At 39.7% G+C, this 20,675-nt stretch overlaps 2 protein-coding genes across 2 annotated transcripts in view; both read right to left on the bottom strand.

The window, feature by feature from the left end:
* The window catches only part of LOC308384440 (uncharacterized protein), a gene marked incomplete at its 3' end in the record, with an annotated part of 35,395 nt that overhangs the window by 2,354 nt on the left and 12,366 nt on the right, over positions 1-20,675 (bottom strand). Inside the window, exons 2-6 of the mRNA XM_080863007.1 lie at positions 8,985-9,245; positions 7,504-7,782; positions 6,724-7,041; positions 4,105-4,351; positions 1,320-1,513 (exon numbers count right to left, since the gene is read on the bottom strand). Of these exons, the coding sequence (XP_080719133.1) occupies positions 1,320-1,513; positions 4,105-4,351; positions 6,724-7,041; positions 7,504-7,782; positions 8,985-9,245 (1,299 nt within the window). The remainder of the gene's footprint in view (positions 1-1,319; positions 1,514-4,104; positions 4,352-6,723; positions 7,042-7,503; positions 7,783-8,984; positions 9,246-20,675) is intronic.
* Positions 1-20,675, bottom strand: part of LOC308384982 (class I histocompatibility antigen, F10 alpha chain-like) — a 75,810-nt gene that overhangs the window by 54,340 nt on the left and 795 nt on the right. The gene's annotated exons all lie outside the window — the stretch shown is intronic.

The following is a 20,675-nucleotide window of genomic DNA, read 5'->3' as shown; positions in this document are numbered from 1 at the left end:
CAGTTAGTGGGGATAGGTTAATTGGAAACACTAAATTGCCCATAAATTGCCGAATGGTTGTCTTTGTCTATGTGTTAGCCCTGCGACAGACTGGAAACCTGTCTCTTGCCCTAAGAGAGCTGGGACAGGCTCCAGCAGCCCCTGCGACCCTGAAAAGGAGAAGTGAATGGATGGACTAATCGTGCTCTTTATGATTTGAGAGATGGGAGCTGCTGATTGGTTCCCATCATCAAGTGGCTGCTTTAAAAACCCTCTGCAGCAGTTGTTCCCTGGGAGTAACTGACATCAGCAGCAAACCTGTCCTTGGCCTCCAAACCCTTAGCGACAAATTGTCATGTGTGTCTTCAGTGAACTGTTGGGTTTGTATATAGTGTTGTAGATACTCTTTTAGTGAAAGCTACTGCCTGAATGCTAACAGAGGTCTGTGGTCACATCTTGTCATTTTGTCTGTGTCCTGTTTTCCTTCTCTCACCCCAACCGGTCGCAGCAGATGGCCCCGCCCCTCCCTGAGCCTGGTTCTGCCGGAGGTTTCTTCCTGTTAAAAGGGAGTTTGTCTTTCCCACTGTCGCCAAAGTGCTTGCTCATAGGGGGTCATATGATTGTTTTTCTATCTATCTATTATTGTACGATTTACTGTGCAATATAAAACGCCTTGAGGTGACTGTTGTTGTGATTTGGCGCTATATAAATAACATTGAATTGAATTGAATTGAATTGAATTGAATTGAATCTCAGAGCTTACAGTTTATTTGACCAATAGGAGGGGAGCAGAGAGAAAATCCTCCATCCAACTTTTTGTCTACTAAAAACTGACATGTGAAAATAAAATTGATAACAAACCAAAAACCAAATAATAAGACAGCATCCAAAGTCCTAATCAGGCCCCATCAAATCTGAAAGCCCTCATCATATCATATTATCGTCCTTCTCACACTACAGGCTTACTTGTGGTAGCAGGCCGAGCTTTAACCTCACTACTATAGGAGCGTTCCCAGTTTGGATTGCAGAGAAAGACCTGCTCTACTTTTAAGATTAGACTTCCTCTGTTTTTATAAACCACTTCTGCACCTCATTAAACTGTCTCCTGTGTGTTTGGTCCCTCAAAGTCACTGCTGCTGTCAATTAGTGCTAAACAATTAAATTAGTGTGAATGGAACATTTTTAAGTTTTAGTGGTTGAAAGTTGGATTTTATAGAAACTGAATCACAAAATCCCAGATGTTTCTAAACGCCTGTTCATTACTCACCCCCTGTTTCATTTAGGCGCTGCTTCACAAATTCAATGTTCCCTTTGAAGATCTGCTCATCCGCGATGGATGCCCGAGTCTGTCTGTCCATACTGTCTGTCCCAGTACAGAGCTCCTTCACTCTTTGCCATCCAGTCCTGCTTGGGACTCTCTTTTTTTATTTTACTGTCATAGTACGTGAATGGCTGCCCATCTAACACGCCCACAGTCACAAACTCTGGAAAATTCCTGATGATGCCGTGTAGAAGTACTGCAGCAAATGTGTAACTGTGGCACAAGAAAATAACACACAGAGGAGCATACTGTTAAACATCAGAAACATGATTGTGATTATCATTAGATTTTCCATCATCATAGTTTTTATTAGAAACCTTAAAACTTGCTTTCATTAATACATTTTTGCAAACACCTCACAAATATGCAGATTTATAATAATTTGATCCATTTCAAAATGTCTTTTTATTCACTTTATCTGTGAAATATTATGTAGGTGACTATTAACATATGATGTTCACATCCTGAAATCTTTCAGCCATTACAGCATACTTTGTACAGGTGCACACACATGGTGTAAATGTCATGCTTGTTTTTTGGTTTTGCATGAGTTGTTTTATAATTTTATAGTTCTGTTTTTAATCCCTGTAGTTGTGACAGTCATTGCATTGCACTCAGTTTATATTGCCCAGGATAGCCCCATCCTGCGAGAGTTCATGCCCCAGAAGGACTCTGGCTTTGACCTATCAGGGTGAGCCTTACCAACAATAAGAGAGTGTAGCGGGAGGGATGATGAGCAAGTCATGGGATGGTTATATTTTAAAGAGATCTGGCCATGGGGGCAGCAGAAAATGTAGCAGAATTAAAATATTAGAGTTCTATAAAGATATTTTAGTGCGCTAAAAAAGCTATAATGTAGATACTATAATCATAAAACAGTCATAAATATACTCACAAATGCACCTCTTCATAAATCCTGTTCACTGTGTTAACCAGTTTACCAGCAAAACCAAGACGCTGGCTGTTCCACTCATCTTAAACTAACTTTTATGGTTTGGGATTATAACTTCACCCACAGCTGAATTAGTTTTTTGTTTGTTAAATATAATTTTGATATTTTGTTCTTTTCTTCAATGTTTTGACCCCCTTGGAAGAGGTGTTTACGTATTTACTGTTAGTTTTTTAAATTGTAAATACATTTTTTTAAAGTTGTTGTTGTTGTTTGTTTGTTTTTTTAAACTTGCCTCTGCTTCCTTGGCTACACACTGCTATCCACCTGTTCAGAAAGTTTTTCCCTTCACATAAACACAATGCTGGTTCGGCTGTTATTATAGAAGATAACTACATGGGTCAACTCACCTGCTGCTGCTTCGGATAGTCCAAGAAAAATCACACTCAGAACAACGAAGGTCTTCATTTTTGCTTAAGAGCTGGTAGATGGACAAATTGGGAATTTTTCTGTGCTGTAATTAATTCTTCTCGGGAGACTGGCAAATGCAGGGCTGGTTGTGCTTTATCAGCAGGTGGAACTTTGGCCTGACCCTTAGATCCAGACTTAAATGTGACAGCATCACTGGAGAGATCTGACCTCAAAGGAATCAGCCAAGTCAGGACATTACTTTGATGGAGCCCTTGTAACTACACAAGCTGGAAGAATATCAGGCTGGTCATGCTGAGGTAGACTCCAGATTCAGCTCCGGTCTGTCTAACACTTCAGGAATGGGCATGACTTTGCCTCCAGCAAGTCAATACCTTTGATAGGCAATGCAGAATGAACAGCAACTTTAACAATCCCACTAACTAAGGAAGACTGGATGTGAACCGTGTGCAAAGAGGCAGATATGAATCTGTGTTCTACTCCCTGGACAATGACACTAGATTGGCAGAATGACTCCTCTGAAAATAGTAAGATCTCTTCTCTAATGATGGACTGAGAGGCCCCCGTGTCTCAGTATTTTTACTGGCTGCTGACCTTTCGGATTCCCAGTCAGTGAAACTACTCACTCAAGGATGAAGGGTTTGAAACAGGGATCAGGGTGGTGATAGTCAGGCTGCAATGTCATTCCATTCTCTGTAGCTTTAATCAGTCCCACACTTTTGTTTGTGAGGAGAGTTGCTGTTTGCGCTTTTATGCCAGACACTCTGCAATGAGATGACCCTCATGCGGAGGTGAGCTCACGGGGAGGTCAATGTAGTCTCACTGGCCTAGCAGCGGAGCGACCAGACTCAAACCGTGCAGGGTGCAAGGCTGTGGGTTTGTCTGGATGAGATTTAGGGGTAAAAAAAAACCAAAAAACATTCCTACGTGTTGTTTGACATTGACGTCACCTTCTGTTCATTTAAGAACAGTATGACTCTCTCAGGTAATTTTTTAAATCCTCCAATAGCATTAACTCGTGCAGTGATTCATAATCATCACCAACTCCTTTAACAGCACACCATTTATCAAAAAGATCCTCTTTTCATGTGCAAACTCAATGTATGTTTGGCTGCTAGACCTCTTGTGATTCCTAAATTTCTACCTGTAGGCCTCAGGTACCAGTTCATAGGAACGTACAATTGTTTCTTTCAACACTTCACATTTCATACTCTGCTCTAAGGAAAGTAAAGCTACCACCTCCTGAGCTTTGCCCACTAATTTACACTGAAGTAAAATACTTCATGTCTATTGGCCAGTTCATAGCAGTAGCCATCTTTTCAAAAGCATTAAAATATGAATCTACTTCAGACTCAAAAAAGGTAGGTACTAATGCAATGTTCTTGCTCACTTCAAAACTTTTGTCAGACTTTTGGGGTTTCTTCAAGTGGCATGCGTCTTCTGCCCTGAGGATATCTTCAATGCTTCTACTTGAAGCTGCTTTAACCTTATTTCCTTTTCAGCTTCTATCTCAAGCCTACGGATCTGTAGCCGGAAATCATAATCTGCTTTTTGCACCTTCTCCTGGGCCTCTATCTGTAAATGAAGTAAGCGAACCTTAAGCTTTGCATCACTGCTAGATTTCTGGGGTTCTGCACAGAAAGGCTTAAAGCGAGACAGGGTTTGTGGAGCTGCATCTGGCTTGACTTGGGCACCCGGAGGTGTAGCAATTATAGCTTGTTCTTCCGTTCTATCTGAAAAAACAGGATAAACAGAGGTTCCAGGGGGAGCTAAAGAGTCTTGAAAGGGGACCTCAGTCATAGTAGGGCTAATTAAGATACCCAACTCAATTAACCCCTCCAGCAATGCCTGCTTAATGTCCCTTTTTACACCATATTTTGGTACCAAAAGTTTATAGTGAGCAGCAACACTTCATGGCACAATTCAATCTTTTTAACAGTAGGTTGATTAACAAAATCAAGCAGGTCAAAACTCATCTTTGATGGCAGCCATGAAACAAAACCACCTTAACTTGCACCATTTCATCAATTTAGATCCTCTGGAAAAGAGTAGAATTCTTAAAACTGAGTTTATTAAACAGTGTTATATGCACAGCAAAACAGTACAATACCGCACAACAGCATATAGCAAGCCCGCAAAGCGAAGGGTGTAGAGCCTTTAAGCACAAACAGCAGAGACACATAAAATGACAGCCAGGAAAAAAAGCTGCCCGGGGCATATCCAACCTTCCTTTATATGGGATCAGTGATCCCTCTTCCTGCTGTTTGGTAACTTTCCATTCCTTGTTTTTTACTTGGACCGTATTAATTTTAAACTAATAAGTACTTTCTTAACACTATAAATATCAATATTACCCCAATTATTGATGTAATATGTTTGTCAATCCTTTCCCCCCAAGCGGTTGTCAAACCCACTTGCACTTTGTAGCTTTTTTAATCTCCGACACTTGTGTCACTTAACCTTCTGGGCTACTCCATAACTTTTCCGAGCCCTATTCCCAGCATCCATCATTTTTAATTGGGTCCCTTTGTCAGTTTTATGGCCAGAGTGAGTCCAAAAGTCTACAAATCTCACAGATAACAGTTAATCATCTTGACAACCTTGGCAAACTCTGGTTTGAGGTGGGCCACTATATTTGATAAAGAAAGGTTTTTCACAACTTTGGGAGAAAAGAGTCTCAGGTGCATCCTCAGCAGTGCCAAGTTGAATTAACCCTATGTTTGGATGGGGTTGGCCATAACACTATCAGAGGTTACTTATTGATCCCAATTATTACATTTCAAACAGTATTCATCAGCATGTGCTCATACAACAAGTGGCACAAACTTTATTAGATGTAGATAATATTTGACCTCAATTTATGGGTCTTGTGATTTCGAGCATGTAGGTTAAATGCTTAACACAGTGATTCCAATATATAAAACACTACAGTATAGGTGTGTATGGTGTATACGAATATATGTGATTACATAGTATATATGTGAGTATATGTCCAGTGTATACAGGTATATATGTCATAAAAAAATCCACAACATAACTAGATCTTAACACTTCATTTTATGATGTGAATGATGAACAGCTGATGAGGTCACAGTTTATGGGGGCAAATGAGGCTTGTTGATGCTTCTTGTTTCAGTCCAAAATTTGTCCATAAACCTAAAAAGACAAAATAAGATATATTAACATTCCCAGTTCAATCAAGCAATGATCTTGTGATTTTGAAGCACAAAAAAGAAGTAAAATAGTAAATGTAGTAATCTCACTGTTTGCAGGGCTGTTTGTCATTTAGGCTTTAGGAATCATTTGCTCTAGAGACTCAGAAAGTCACGTCACAAACACACTGTTAGTCCACATCCTGCTCTGATCTGAAATTTTCTCAAGAATGATCCTGAAAAAGTTATTTAACATAAAATACAGAAAACATTTTATTCTACGCAGGGAATAGGGGATCAGAGAAAACAGAATAGAAACAAGTTTTACTTATGAGATGGGGGACGTTTTTCTCAATTACAAAGAAAAAATAATTTCAGTTACATTTATAAAATGTTATACATCGTATCTTTTCTCACATTGTCACACAGCTCCTATTCTTATGGAACGGTGACTCTGGCCCTTGTGGAGCTTATTCTGTTTTGGATAAACCATCGAGTAAAAGGGATTTCTGTTTTTGTCTCTCACCTGTTCTCTATTTGTAGTCAATGAAACCAATTACAGCAATCACTGCGAGAACCATTGTTTCATGGTCGCAAAGATCCTGGCGAGGAAATTTCCTGTAGATGACACAACAACAAATAAACCATAACCTGAACAAATGAAACACGTTAAAAGAGACAAACTTCAGTTTGGCAATTAAATAAAAATAGGGGGAAAAAAGATACTCGCAAATTTAAATAAACAGTGAAAAGACAGCAAAGTGGGCAATAATTTGAATCAGAGCGCTCAAAACTTTAAATGTTAATATTTATTGAGAAATTAACAAATCAGTATCAGTATGAAACACTTAATAAATCTGTATACAAGGGGAGGAATTCAACTTTTCATCAAACTCAAATAAAACCACGTGAACTGCACCATTTTTACAGTAAACTAAATGCATGTTTCCTACCTTCATCACTTTTACCCATGTTGGTCCTGATCACTGCTTTGTCCAGTTTGGTGACGATGTCCTCGTTCACACCAGAGAGCTGAAACACACAGTTGTACCTCTCCCAGTCTTCAGGTGTGACTGATGAAAGATCCAGATCAACACTCATCTGGAAGGTCCCGTCATTGTTGGTGAGAATCTCTCCTTTCTCCACACCCTCATGAACCTCCTCTCCATCTTTCCTCCAGACCATCTCGGCTCTGTCAGGATAGAAACCTGTAGAGTGGCAGGTGACTGGAGAGGACGGAGTCTTCTGGAGGAGAGACACTGAGGGAAGAACTAAGGAGAGAAGAGAAAGATAGATGCTATATTACTATTATGTACATACTAATGTAATTCCTGTGGGATGTAATGTAATTTCAATGCCTTAGTTAAGGCTTTAAAAAAGCCTATTAGCATGTGTATGTATGATAAAGAAATGGAGGCTGGGAGAGACTGGTTATAAATGTCAGTGTGTAAATGGTGGATAAATTGGGCCAGAGAAAATTGGGGCAAAAGGAAAATATGATAAAAAAACAAAAAATAAACAATTGTAATTAATATGTAGGAGTAACAGAGAAATCAGGAGAAAGGTAGAAAGAGGCAAATGTCAATGTGTGAATGGAAATGAGAGAAAGAGAAAATTTAACTGTGATGTTTTTTTGATGGGGCGAGGGTGTCAATGCTTTTATGTTTTAATGGTCAGAAAAAGGAACATATGAAGATGTTCTGGCCAAAAACCAGCATGTTATATGATTTCACCTGTTTTCATCACAGAGCTCCTCCCATAGTTCACATACTTCTTCAGCCACTCAGGACAAATCTGGGTGAGGTAGTTCTTCCTCTGTGTGATAAAAGCTCTGTTACTGTCCCACTTGTATGTGGTGATGAGAGCCTGATGTACATGAGCGACCCACATCTCTGTCTTCAGGTAAAAGCTTATAAAGTCCTCTCCATCATAACCAAACTGCTCATATCCGTTCACTTCACCTGTTTCATCATCCCATTCACAGCCGTACATCTGCTGCACAATGTGAACACCTGACAGAAAAAAAGACTTTACATTAGGAACAACTGTAGAACACAGCATACATTAGGAATTGACAATATCTTTACAAGAAAACACTGATCCACGGTCATTTATTAAGAGAGGATATTAACATCTGTTGTTTTTGGCTCAATGGAAGCCACTTACAGATAATCATCACTGAACAGTGTGAGCATCTTAGGGAGATAGACACTGGGGAAACATTTCTACATACTCTCTTTATCAAAGAAAAACAGCCTCCATAAAGACCAACACACATGTGCCTGTGCCTCGGAGCGACTGAGGGACCCTTTTCTCTTCAAGCAAATCCAAGAGTGTCAGTACTCACTGACTGGCTAGCTGGAGACTCGTGCCAGCCCTCCTGTATGCAGATTGCAGTGTGTCAACCCTCAAAGACAATTGGCTGCCTGGGATCCTTTGATGCTCCAAGAAGCAATGACTGGTTGATTGTACTCACCTGTCGCTGCAAAAGGCTGGAAATTGTTCACTTAGTGGCTGCTGCTTAGGACTAAACATGCAGTTTGTCCTTCATGCCTCCCTCTTTGAACTTTGTTTGTTAACCTTTGTACATGGTTCACTTATCCTGATCCTGGGTATTAAGTTTCCATCCTCTGAAACTGCAACCAGTTATCCTTCTAACAAAATCCTCTAACTGTGAGAAACTACACACCAAACTGTCCGGAGGTTTTTCTAGAAGCTTCCACTGAAGGAGAGTTTCAGTCCAGGATTGTTTTTAATAAAAGTCAAATACTAGTTCACAATAATTGTAAAATATTCAAACCTCAGACTGATTATTCTGATCCTGCAGATTTTCTGGAGATTATTTTCTTATTAATCAATTATTGAGAAATTGTATCAAAAACAATCATCAAGGTTTCAGAGACAAAAAAAATCCTAAATATGAACAGAAAACTGCAAATATTGCAAATCTATCTTAATTATTTTGATCAACTAACCAGTTAACTGACAAATTATATCAGTTTATACAAACATGATCCTTAAAGCTGGTTGAATTAAATTAAAGCTTCCCAGACTGTAGTTCTACATTCATTATGAATTATTATGTTAATAATTGTAATCTGTAATCTGAATGAAACATTTTCATTTGTATACAAACCTGTTTACTACTGTAAACAAAACACACTGAAAACATTAAGAGCAAGTGTATCATTAAAAAAATTAAACATGAACAAACCTCCAGTTTGGTTGAAGCGCTGCTTTACAATCTCAATGTTGGCTTTGAACGTCTGCTGGGAACCCCTGGAGATATCAGTGTTCCTCTCCCAGAATTGTGGGTCTACTGCACCGTTCACCCAGTCCTGTTTGGGCACCATTTTCTCCGTGTCGCTGTCATAATATTCAATCTGAACATCATCAACCATCCCAACAACCACAAACTCTGGGAAGTTTGGGACTTGAGAGGACGCAGTGTAGAAATACTTCAGAGAGTGGGTCACTGTAAGAAACAGTTAATGTTGTGAGATCTCAGGAACACAGATTTTTTTGATTTTTTTAAAATAACACAATAAGAAAAACTGCAGCACGTTAAAGACATCCTGTAATAATCCTGCTGTCCCTTCAATAAACACAAAATAGATTTATGAATACCCCGCCTCTCCCCCTATGACAGCTGGGATAGGCTCCAGCGTCCCCCGCTGCCCTGGGTGAATGATTTGAACTCATTATAACTTTAATTTGACTATATTTTCATTTTCACTGTTAAAGAAAGTACACATTACTTTTAATCTGTTTTGCTTTTGTTAGCTGCTGAATTAACCATAAACTCGATTAAGTTTCTTCTTTCTTCTGAATAAAGCAGCATGACTTCTAAAGTGAGTTGTTCTCTTTTCTATTTCCATTTTTTATATCACAAATTATAGGAACTGATTTAATTCTTTTGATGTGACTGTCCAGACTTTGTTTTTTTGTTGTTGTTTTTTCAGAATTTCAGTGTTGGGTTTTCTAAATATCAATATCGATGCTTTTCTTTGTTTATTTTATTTCTCATGGATTTTGTTAAAGCTTAAAATTGTTACAGAAAGCTTTAATTCCAATATCTTTGATTGACATTATCAATAAAAAGCTAATGTTAAGTAACTGATATTCTGAGAATATTATCTTAAGCATTTTGGATTTTATCTTTTATTCATTAATTAAGTTTGCAGGTGAGTTTTCAGTTATCAAAAGTACATGGTTTTATCTGTTAGTGTTAGTGACCAAGGCACATAGTGAGTTTAAAACTTCTCATTAGCGCTCACTGGTTGAGGTTGAGTGTCTTTAAATTGCAAAACTTTTCTGGCATTTCTCACTTCCAGCTTCTTATTGATCATTCAGCAGTGATACCAACATTAGCTCATGCTGGTATGTAAAGTGTATTGGCACTTTACATACATAAACTGTATTCCATTATAAAGAAATAATTATTTAATTTGTATCTCAATTCAGTTCACTTGAATTCGATTCAATTTTATTTATACACCTAACAACAAAAGTCCCCGCTTGTGGGGATAGGTTAATTGGATAATCCAAATTGTCACTAGGTGTGAATGTGAGTGTGAATGGTTGTCTGTCCCTGTGTGTTGGCCCTGCGACAGACTGGCGACCTGTCCAGGGTGTACCCCGCCTCTCGCCCTATGACAGCTGGGATAGGCTCCAGCGCCCCCCGCGACCCTGAAAAGGAGAAGCGGGAGCGAATGGATGGATGGACAACAAAAGTCACCTCATTGCGCTGTTAATGAAGCAATAACATCAGAAAAAAACATAAAGTATTCACAATAAACTCCATTTAATGACATGTGGCTCTTTATATACAGCTTATGCTGAACAAATAATTAAACATCTAAGTTTTTTACAGATACTTTGTGTCAAATGAACTTTAGTGAACTTTAATGGTGAGCTGTTGTGTGAAAATGTTTTAATTCCTTGTGAAAATTAAAATGGTATTCCGTTTTTAAAATAACAGTTTTGATTATTGCCACCAGATTAGCATCAGGCCTCCTCCCTGATGTTTTATTTGTTAGAGTGCTTGGAGAGACAGAAGAGTAACAACGTTTAAAAATGCGTCATGAACGATTTAAAGACGGGACTCGTCAAACAGTTTTCGACAGAAATCGTCAGTCAAACTGACCTGCCGCTGCTCCCTGTATCCCCAGGATAAGAAAGAAGATGATGACCTTCATTGTGACCATAAACATGCAAACCTTTGACAGACTTTATGTTTCAGTTGTCCAGAAAAAGCTAAAGCTAAAATAGGAGAAAAGGAGGAGAACTAGGAGGTACGTCACCACTGGGCTCCATCTGAGCCAATAAGAATTTACTCTGAGAGTAAACGTCACTTAAATCTGGGGTAAACGCAGCCTTTAGGGTTATCAACGAAACTGAAAGTAAAATATCTTCATATGAACCATGAATGATGAAGGGAAGGGTTAAAGTTAGGTTCATCTTATCTTTATTATTTTTTATGTTATGACAGGTGTAGTTATGTTGGGTATACAATGTATAATTTATTTATGTATTTTTAATCTGGGGTTAGCTGTTTGGTACAGATTGCCTCTGGGGTCTGTGAGGTTACAGCGTCTTTAAAGGCACAGAACAAATTTTAAAATTTGTTTTTGTGCAACTGATGAGGAATACATATCAAATATGATTTCGCCGAGCTTCACTGAATCGTGGTGGTTTGGTCTCCCTCCAGTGGATAAAACCTCGTTAAGTTTCTCAGTGGATTGATTGGTATTAATTTTAAATCAATATGTGTGGCGAGGGCCGCCTGTAAGGGGGAAAATGATGAAAACTTTCTATTAGTACGTAAAAAAAAAGAAAAGAAACCATAAAAAATGCTTCACAAAGTACTTATAAACGTGTTTGTTTCCTAGCATTAGTTTTGTTTTGTTTTTGGCAACACAGAATAATTCCAGTCAGCCTCTGGCCCCGCCCTCATTATTTCATGGTTTGGTTTGGTCCAGGTGTACGTTCCCAGCTGATGAGCTGGAGGGGCATGATGGTGGCTGAGTTGAGAGCACAGCTGGACTGGCCATCGGGCTGTGGGCAGACAAACAGAAGAAAAAGGTATTGAGGTGAAAAGGAACACAATTTGTCCCGTACTTCTGCTAGAATGAAAAAAAGACACAAAGCTGGAGTTATTCTGTGTCTTTACGCTGCACAGCTGCCTCTTCTCTCCCCCTCCTGTTGCTAATTCAATCATGAAACTGATCAATGATCAGCTGATCGGCTTTTCTGATGCAAGTCCTGTCTCTCTTGCTTGTTTATTGCCCACTTTGCGCCAGAAAGAGGAAACCAGCGGATGTCGCGCTAAACAACAGCAGCACGTTTAAGCTTGATAAGCTGTTGTTAGAATTTATTTAATATTACTTCTTAGTATCAGCTGATGTTTGCTGGAGCCACAGCTGTAAAGCTGCTGGTCATGATATCGGTTTGGATATGTGGTGAGAGGGAAACATGAAGATGAAACCAGGAGATGTCCTTACTGAACCATCAGAGCTGAACAGGTGATGGAGAAACAAGTTTACCTTTTAGGTGACATGAATGAGTTGAAGGGAAGTTATGAACTGTTGCTGAGAGACAAATAACACCAGGATCCTTTTTCTAAGTAGCTGACAGCTGGTAACTAGGGATGGGTACCGGTGTCCGGTGCCATGATGGCACCGGTTCTGACATAAACGGTAGTAACCAGACCGAAAAGCAGCGCACATTTCGGTGCTTTATTTCGGTGCTTTTTTTTCCTGAGCTGTGATACACTTCTAGCCAATCATTTTACGTTTCCGAGGATAGTAGGCGGGCCCAGGTACATACGTTCTTTTAGAGCAGAGCTACAGATTAAAAATGTCCAAGCGAAGCGGTCAAAAGTCTGGCTGTACTTCACAGCAAAATATGCAAACTCAGCAGCCTGCAACAAGTGCTTTAAGCTGATACTGTGATACTGTCAAAGGAGGTAACACCTCAAATCCGATGAAACACCTGGCGACGCATAGCGTTTTTTTTTTAAAAGCCCAGAAATGCGCCGTATTTGATAGCTTGCTGCGAGACCTCACACCGAGCACATCTACTGCGGGTGGGTTGCCTGTTATGCAACATCCCCCAAAAACGAAGAGGAGAGTCCTGGCCCCTAGCCCTGCCAGTGTAGCAGAAATGATGAGGATGATGATGGCAGCAGCAGCCGTTCTTCTCTGCGTGAGTAGCTTAATGTTGTTCTGTGTAATTTACGTTGAGTAGGCTAACCACGTTATTACATTAATGCATGTAAGGTGAACTAGCAAACATCATCATAGCTACATGCGGCTGTCTTCTTGTTTGATGGCAGATGCTCCCTTCACCCTGGCTAAAAAGGCTAAAATGACCAAAGAAAAAGTGGAAAACAGTTAAACATGAGAGGTTTAGGACGAAGTTTGTGTTTTTTCCATTGTTTAAGCACTGCTTCCAGCCAAGAGTGATGCCATATATGCCCTATAGCTGCAGAAAAGGCTAACATTGTTATCTTTTTACAAAAAACAGCTGAACATGAGAGGTTTTTGGAACAATTTTGTGTTCTCCATTCTTTAAGCACCGGTTTGAGCACCGTTTGAGCACCGGCACCGTTTCAAAAGTACCGATTTGGCACCGGTATCGGATAAAACCTAAACGATACCCATCCCTACTGGTAACTGTGCAGGGGCGGGTCTACCAAAGTGTTGCCAGGGGGCCAGGTTGGGCATTAACAGGGAGAGGGGGGCACAAAGAAATACTTTTCTTTCTTATTCTCATTTAAAATATCTAGCTTTTAAAAAATAATTATCTGAATCTTACAACAAACAATTGATAGGTTGATGCATATATACCATCAAATCTGTGTACATCACTGTCACAACAGCGTTTGTTTTCATTCAAAGGTTTTATGATTTTTCCCTATAATGGCGGGCCAGTCTCTAGTCAAAATGCCCGGGCTGGTTTTTTGTCCCAGTCCAGCCATGTATGCAGCTCATCTGCAGTCTGGCGTGACCTAGATCTTCCTATTCGGAAGGCAGAATTTCCGAGTTCTGAGTACAATCACACCTGAAAGAAGAACAGAGAGAAAGACGACTGTGAGATCTAGCACCGTCTTATGTTAAAATAGAAACACACCAGTTAACAGAGACCAAAACTCCTGACCTTCACCCAGTGCTGGAGGCCAACACAGTGTGGATTTTAGAGAGACTCTTGGAATAAAGAATAACACAGGTCATATTCTCTTTCACCACAGCTTCCACAGAAGGAGTAGAGTCCTGTTCAGTAGAGAGTTTTTAAATGGTCTCATTAAACCAGAAAACAACAGGATCAGTGTGGACAGTCTGAGTCCTCATCTAATCTGTAGATCTTAAATATATATTTAGTTCCTCTGTTATATTAAAGAAATTTTTTGTTTGTTTTAATTATCGAGATGTTAAATGTTCAAAGTAACCAGCACATGTTTCAAAGTTTAATTGCCAAAAGACTGAAAACATTATTTGATCATTAAAGTTGCTGCTGGTTAATTGATTCATTGCTTACACATCAGGTTTATTTGAGCAGAAACAGAAACATGTTCATGTAAAGTTACTGTAATCTAATCTGTACTGCATAATTAAGGCTGATAGGGAATGATAAATGATGAGTTACCTAAAAGTGCACGTTTGGACTATGGGGAAAAAAAATCAAACTAGTATCCTACATTATAACAAAGAAAAAGCACATGTTTACAGGTAAAAGTCCTGCAGTCGAACTCACACTTACATAAAAGTTTTATGTTCATTATAAATGAAGTTTTAATTATACTTGATAATTTGTAAGCAGGGTTGAGGTCCATCACATACAGTTCAGTAGTTTAATGCCTGGCAAACCACAGGGGTCATCAACCTGTGTGACCTGATGGTTTGTGACATGAAAGTCTGACACTGAAAACATGAGAAGAGGTCAAGATCAGATACTGCTGACTCTTAAACTAGAACATACTCAGAGGTTTCAGATGCAGGTGTAATGTGCTTTTAACAGTAAGTTGTATTTCATAAGCTTATAATATGTCTTAGATTGCTGAAAAGTCAATAAAGCTCTCAAAACCATAAACCAAAGCAAAAAAGAAACAAATTTATTTCTAAAATATTGGGGTAGATGGACAAAAGGAAAACACATAGTGATGAAAAACGTGTATACTTAAGAATTTGGGCAGAGGTCAGACACTAAATGCTGCAGTGCCAGGAGCAAACAGTCAAAGCCTAAATGAAGGTGGCAAGTATTAAGAGTTTATATCAGAAAAGCAGCAAAGATCCAGTGAATAACAACATTATTTGTTTCGATCACGTGAAAAGTCATGTCCTTAAAAAAATAGAAAAAAATCTAGCAAAGAATTGACACATGACCAGAGAGATTCATCTAGACCTTCAGTTGATCCATTCACTGTTTATTGAAGCCTCAGAAGAAATAGTGTCAGTGGGAGGGAAGCTGTCAAGAAGCCATTCTTAAACAAGGGAAACAGGGAGAAAATTTAAATTACACAAGAACTGGACTGAAAATCAGTGGCAATAGATATTATTAGGGGCAAATAATAATATCTTCACAGAGAACAGAAAAGTCAGTTTTGAATATCCTTTAAGAAGTTTGGAGGGCAGCATGGTGGCACGGTGGTTAGCACTGTTGCCACACAGCAAGAAGGTCCTGAGTTCAATTCCAACATCAGGACGGGGTCTTTCTGTGTGGAGTTTGCATGTTCTCCCCGTGTTTGCAGCACAAGTCACATTGGAAATAGTGTAAAGCTATCAAGTATGAAGGACACTGCATTGCTATACAGAGAAACAACAAGCTGGTAAAAAACAAAACAGGCATTCACTATCACGAATTGTAGATTATTCAATTTTGTGGAGCACATGAGCTAGCTTTGCTCCAGCTTCCCTTCAGCGAGGTGTGTTTTGGACCTTGTTGACCAGTTCTCTTTTTTGGACACAGGTTGCCAAGTACACATCTACAAATAGTCAGAATGAGTTACTTGATTGTATGTGGGCAGTTTATGAAGAAAGAATTGCAGAGGAAAGTTTTCAAACACCATTTATCGCTGTTCAAGCTGATGAGACAACGGATGTGGCATGTGTAAGCCAGTGTGTGATTGTGCTCAGTTACATCACTGAAGAAATCTCCACTGTGGAGAGATTTCTGTTTCGCCCCATTAGTGGACAGAACTGCTGGGGGACTCGAAAAACTCCTGATGGAAAAGCTGGAAAACAAACTCACTGCAGACATGATGGGGCAGCTGTAATGAGTGGTGCATCAGCAAGTTTGCAGGCCAGATTAAAGGAAACATTCCCTTATTGTTATTCCCATCAGTTAAATCTGATAATGCAGAAGGCTTGTTCATCCCTCAAACCTGTCAGAGTATTTTTCTGGCAAACATGTCAGCATTTACAGTGTTTTTTTTTAACTCCCCCAAGAAAACTGCAGTCCTGGATGAAGTGTGTGGCAAAATGATTCCTGCTTCAGAACAAACAAGATGGAACTTTAAAAGTTGCACTGTACACACTGTGTTTGAACATCAAAACACCTTGAAACAGTGTTTCGAAAAAATCCGGATTGATATGTTGTCTGCTGACAGAGAACAAACTTCAGGACACTTTTTTTGAAACGCTAGCCATCATAATACTCATGACATCGGCAAAGCCAGATTGGTGTTTTAGTACACTGAAGAGGATTAAATCCTTTCTTTGAAGTACTATGGGGAAGGACAGGCTGAATGCACTGGCTGTACTGTCTATTGAGCGAGATTTGATCCAAAAATCACTAGACTTCAATGAGAGGGTGATTAGCATGTTTGCATCCCCTTCGGAGGTGGGGTGCCCCCGGCCTCTCGGCCTGGGGCTCGGTCACTCAGGCACAGCTGGCTGCCGGCGGAGCTCACGGGCGCGTCACTGCAACTCCCCCTGGCTTCTGCTCCGCGGCTGCTGAGTGAACCCTCATCTGGGGCTCTCCTCAGCTCTTTCTGGGACAGTGGCGCGGCTGCCCCTCTGTTGGTCTTCCTTGGTCTCTTGTGTTCTGGGGGCCTCTGGATGTCTGGAGTTTTGATCTCCTCCATACCTGCTTCATACCCTGGAGGACGGGGCTGTGGCCCCCCCACACTCCCTAGCAGATCGTTACATGGAGAAACCTTTGGAATACAAGCGCGCTGATCCACACAGGTATGCACACGGGTGTTCACTGCTCGTAGACTTAAATTACACCTTTCTTGGCTGCTACTTTGAAGCACATCTGTCCTGCGTGCTGCACAAACAACATTGAATATTTAGTATTTACTGCTGTTTACACTTAGCTAGATTAATGCGATGGTGTTGTGTTTAGTATGTTGCTTTGTTTTTTTTTGTTTTTTTGCTTGTTTTCTATTTTTCTCTCAACAGGTGATCCAGGAGATTTTTATTTTTTTTTCTCCCCCACTTTCTCACTGTCCCTCTCCCCTTCTGTTTTTCCTTTCCTTCCTCTTTCTTTCTCCCTTTCCTATCCCTCAGTCATGTCTGTCCCGTCTGTAACATCTGAAAATAAAATATAATAAATAATAAAAACAAAGATCGACCAAATGGACCAATACGGCAATGCCACGATGATCCATTTGGCAAAGTAAATCCATTGGGTATCCTTGTTGGTCTTCAGACAACAATTCTGACGGCTAAAGAACCAAATGGGACAGGCAAAAAAAAAAAAAAGCATGTTTGCATCCCAGAAAACTCGACAATGCAATCCCCCCCCCCCCCCCCCCCCTTTTAAAATAGGTAACATGCTTCTTTTGCCTGTTATTCTTCTTTAAAGATCAATATTGTTTGATGTGGATGTCAGCTCCTTTTATGTTTGAGTCAGTATGTTGTAAAATAGTTGTGATATTGCAACTGTAGTCTATTGGCAGATTTTACAGTTGGAACACATTTTTAAGTACATTCCTGGCTGCATCAACAGAACCTGAATAGATTTCTGGCATTCTGATCATTCAGCCATCATTCCACTATTCTTGTATATTTTGTTTTTGTAAAAACAAAAAATGCATGTGCTAATGTGGACAGAAACAACTAGTCAAAAGGTGCGTGAGAGTGTGTGTGACTGGCATTCTGGGTATTCCTCTATATAAGTTTTTTAGTGTTCCTATGAGAAGGTGGTATTAAGAATGTGATGCTGCTGCTACTAGTGTGAACTATATAATGCATTTGTTAGCCCACTCACTACTAGCACAGCATAGAAGAACCACCTCAACGGGACAAGACTCAGCAGTCCATCTGCATCTAAAAGTCAAAGGTCACTCTTTCCAGGACACCAATGTTCACATTTTGGACAGAGGGGACAGATGGTTTGAAAGAGGAGTGTCCACTGTGAACGACCATCTTTGAACAGAGGCGGTGGCTTACGACACCAACTCTCTGCCATCTGTAATCCAATTTTGAGATCCTTTCCCAGATGCCTTAATGCCCACTCACATCCTGGGCCTTTTGACCTCAGGAAATCACATGATGGGGTGGGACTCCACACCAATTGCTCTTAGAACTGAACACTTCTCGGATGAGAGGTGAAATGTCTTCAAGGAAACTTAAAGAAGTCCAGACTCTTCTCTTTTCAAGTTCCTTAGACAAGAATAGACAGCTTCCCTGTCATCAACTGTCAGTCAGATTTCAGTGCAAAAGTTGTTTTTTCGGGTGGGGTGGGGATTGCACTGAGACTGGATTCATCCAGTGTGAAGTCGTGGGTAGAAGCAGAACGCAACTGTGGTTTTGAATATTGTTTGAATTTTTAATATTCTACTTCAAGCATACATTAAAAGAAGCCAAAGGTAAACAAACTAAGTAATTATGGTATAAAAGGATCTATACCCTTTGTCACGGTCTGGGGACCCTGGGCTCGAACTGACGATCCTTGCAGGTTATCCGTCTCCCTGCCTATGTTTATGTTCAATCCTGGATGTTCTGGGTTGTTGAAGGGAACGCGACCCTGGAAGTATTCTCACACTAGAGGCTCCCACACCTGCTGCTCGTCAGCCATCACTAGTTGCAGCTGATGGCCTTGTTAGGAGCGCCCTACTTAAGAGTGCAGCTGTGCCCCAGTTGGTGCAGGATTATACAGTGGCTACTTGAGCTGGGAGTGGAGTCACGGTGTGGAAGAGGAGTTTGGAGTTGCTTTTGTCCCATTTTGGACATTCTGCACCGTGTGGGGAGGAATCGCCACGGGGACCACAGTGTCTGGGAATGTACATAGTAGTCGTTTCACTGTTCACTATAAATAAGACTCGTTGTTCATCTGCATTAGAGTCCTGCGTTTGAGTCCAACTTTCCAACAACTCCACAGTCTGCCATCGCAGTCTGTGACACCTTTTGACTAAATAATCCATCATGTTATAAACAGCTGGAAATCAGAAATGAAAAAATGCTATTTTTTTCACTAAAAAGCATATCGAAGAAAATTTTTATTATTTTCCTGAAAAAAAAGCCTGTAGTTATGAAATCACCACAAGCACAAGTTCTTGACATTTACCGTAGGCTCTTCAACTTACAATATAAAGTTCTTTGAGGCAACTGTTGTTGTGATTTGAAGAATAGAATAAAACTTTATTAATCCCTTGGGAAGGTCCCCTCAGGGAATACAAATAAGGACAAATACCAAAAGCGTACAAAAAATTAGGAAACAAAATATCAGCAGCAATAAGAATTTAAGAGGTAATAATTGTCCATGAATAAAAGTGTAAACAATGGCAAAGTATCAGTTTGTTTAGTTTAGCTTATTGCACTTGGTCAACATTATCCACTCCTCCCCTGCTCCTGCTGCTCCTCCCCGTCTCCACATGTTGGTTCTACTCCTGGGGAAGAGCAGCTTGTCTGTGCGTTGATGACAGTGTGTACAGGGTGGCTGACATCATCCATGATGCAGTTTGTTCAGACTTTTTCTCAGCCACTGTCGCCAGATTCAAGCTTCATGTCAACCACAGAGCCAGCCAACCTGATAAGCTTCTCCAGCCTGGAGAAGTCCTCTTTGGATGTAGCATTTGTAGTATTGTTCTGTTTAATGGTTGACACATCCTAAAATATATCATTATATCACCAGACTCTAACAGAATATATTTATGTAAATCTCTCTCTTAATGTATATCTACATTTGTGTTATCAATATCTATGTGTGAAAGAAAACCCAACACCATAAACTAAGTATAGTGGATCTATTTAAGTGGAACACAAAACCTTTAATTGAATTAAGACTGCTGTGATGCCTTCATTATTAAATATTTTTTAAACTCTGCTCTGCTTCTCCTCTGTTGGGCGTCCTTGTTAGATTTACACCTTATATTAATTACAACTGGAAACTAAATGAAATAATTTAATGTCACTATTATGTTAGATTTGTTGAGCAGACTTATTTCCCGTCAATTTCAATCAATAAGCATCTACAACTAGATTCTCAACACTTCATCTTATGCTTTGAATGATGACCAATGAGGTCACAGTTTATGGGGGCAAATGAGCTGACACTGCTCCTTGTTTCAGTGCAAAATTTGTCCATAAATCTAAAAAGACAAAAATAAAATATATTAACATTCCTAGTTTGATCAAGCAATTACCTCTTGTGTTTTTGAAGCACAAAAAAATAATAAAATAGCAAATGTAGTAAAAACTCACTGTGTTCAGGGTTGTTTGTCACTTAGGCTTTAGGAATCATGTTCTCTAGAAAGTCAAAATTTGCTGTAGAAAGTCAAGTCAGACACACATTGTTAGTCCACATCCTGCTCTGATCTGAACTTTTCTCAAGAATTAACCTTGAAAAAGTTATTTAACATAAAATACAGAAAATGTTTTATTCTGCACAGGGCATAAGCGATCAGAGAAAACAAAATAGAAAGAAGTTTTACTTACGAGATGGGGGACGTTTTTCTGAA

Source organism: Rhamphochromis sp. 'chilingali', assembly GCF_963969265.1.
Source record: "Rhamphochromis sp. 'chilingali' genome assembly, chromosome: 17".
In the NCBI taxonomy this organism is placed as follows: Eukaryota; Metazoa; Chordata; class Actinopteri; order Cichliformes; family Cichlidae; genus Rhamphochromis; species Rhamphochromis sp. 'chilingali'.
This window is presented reverse-complemented; position numbering and strand designations above follow the sequence as displayed.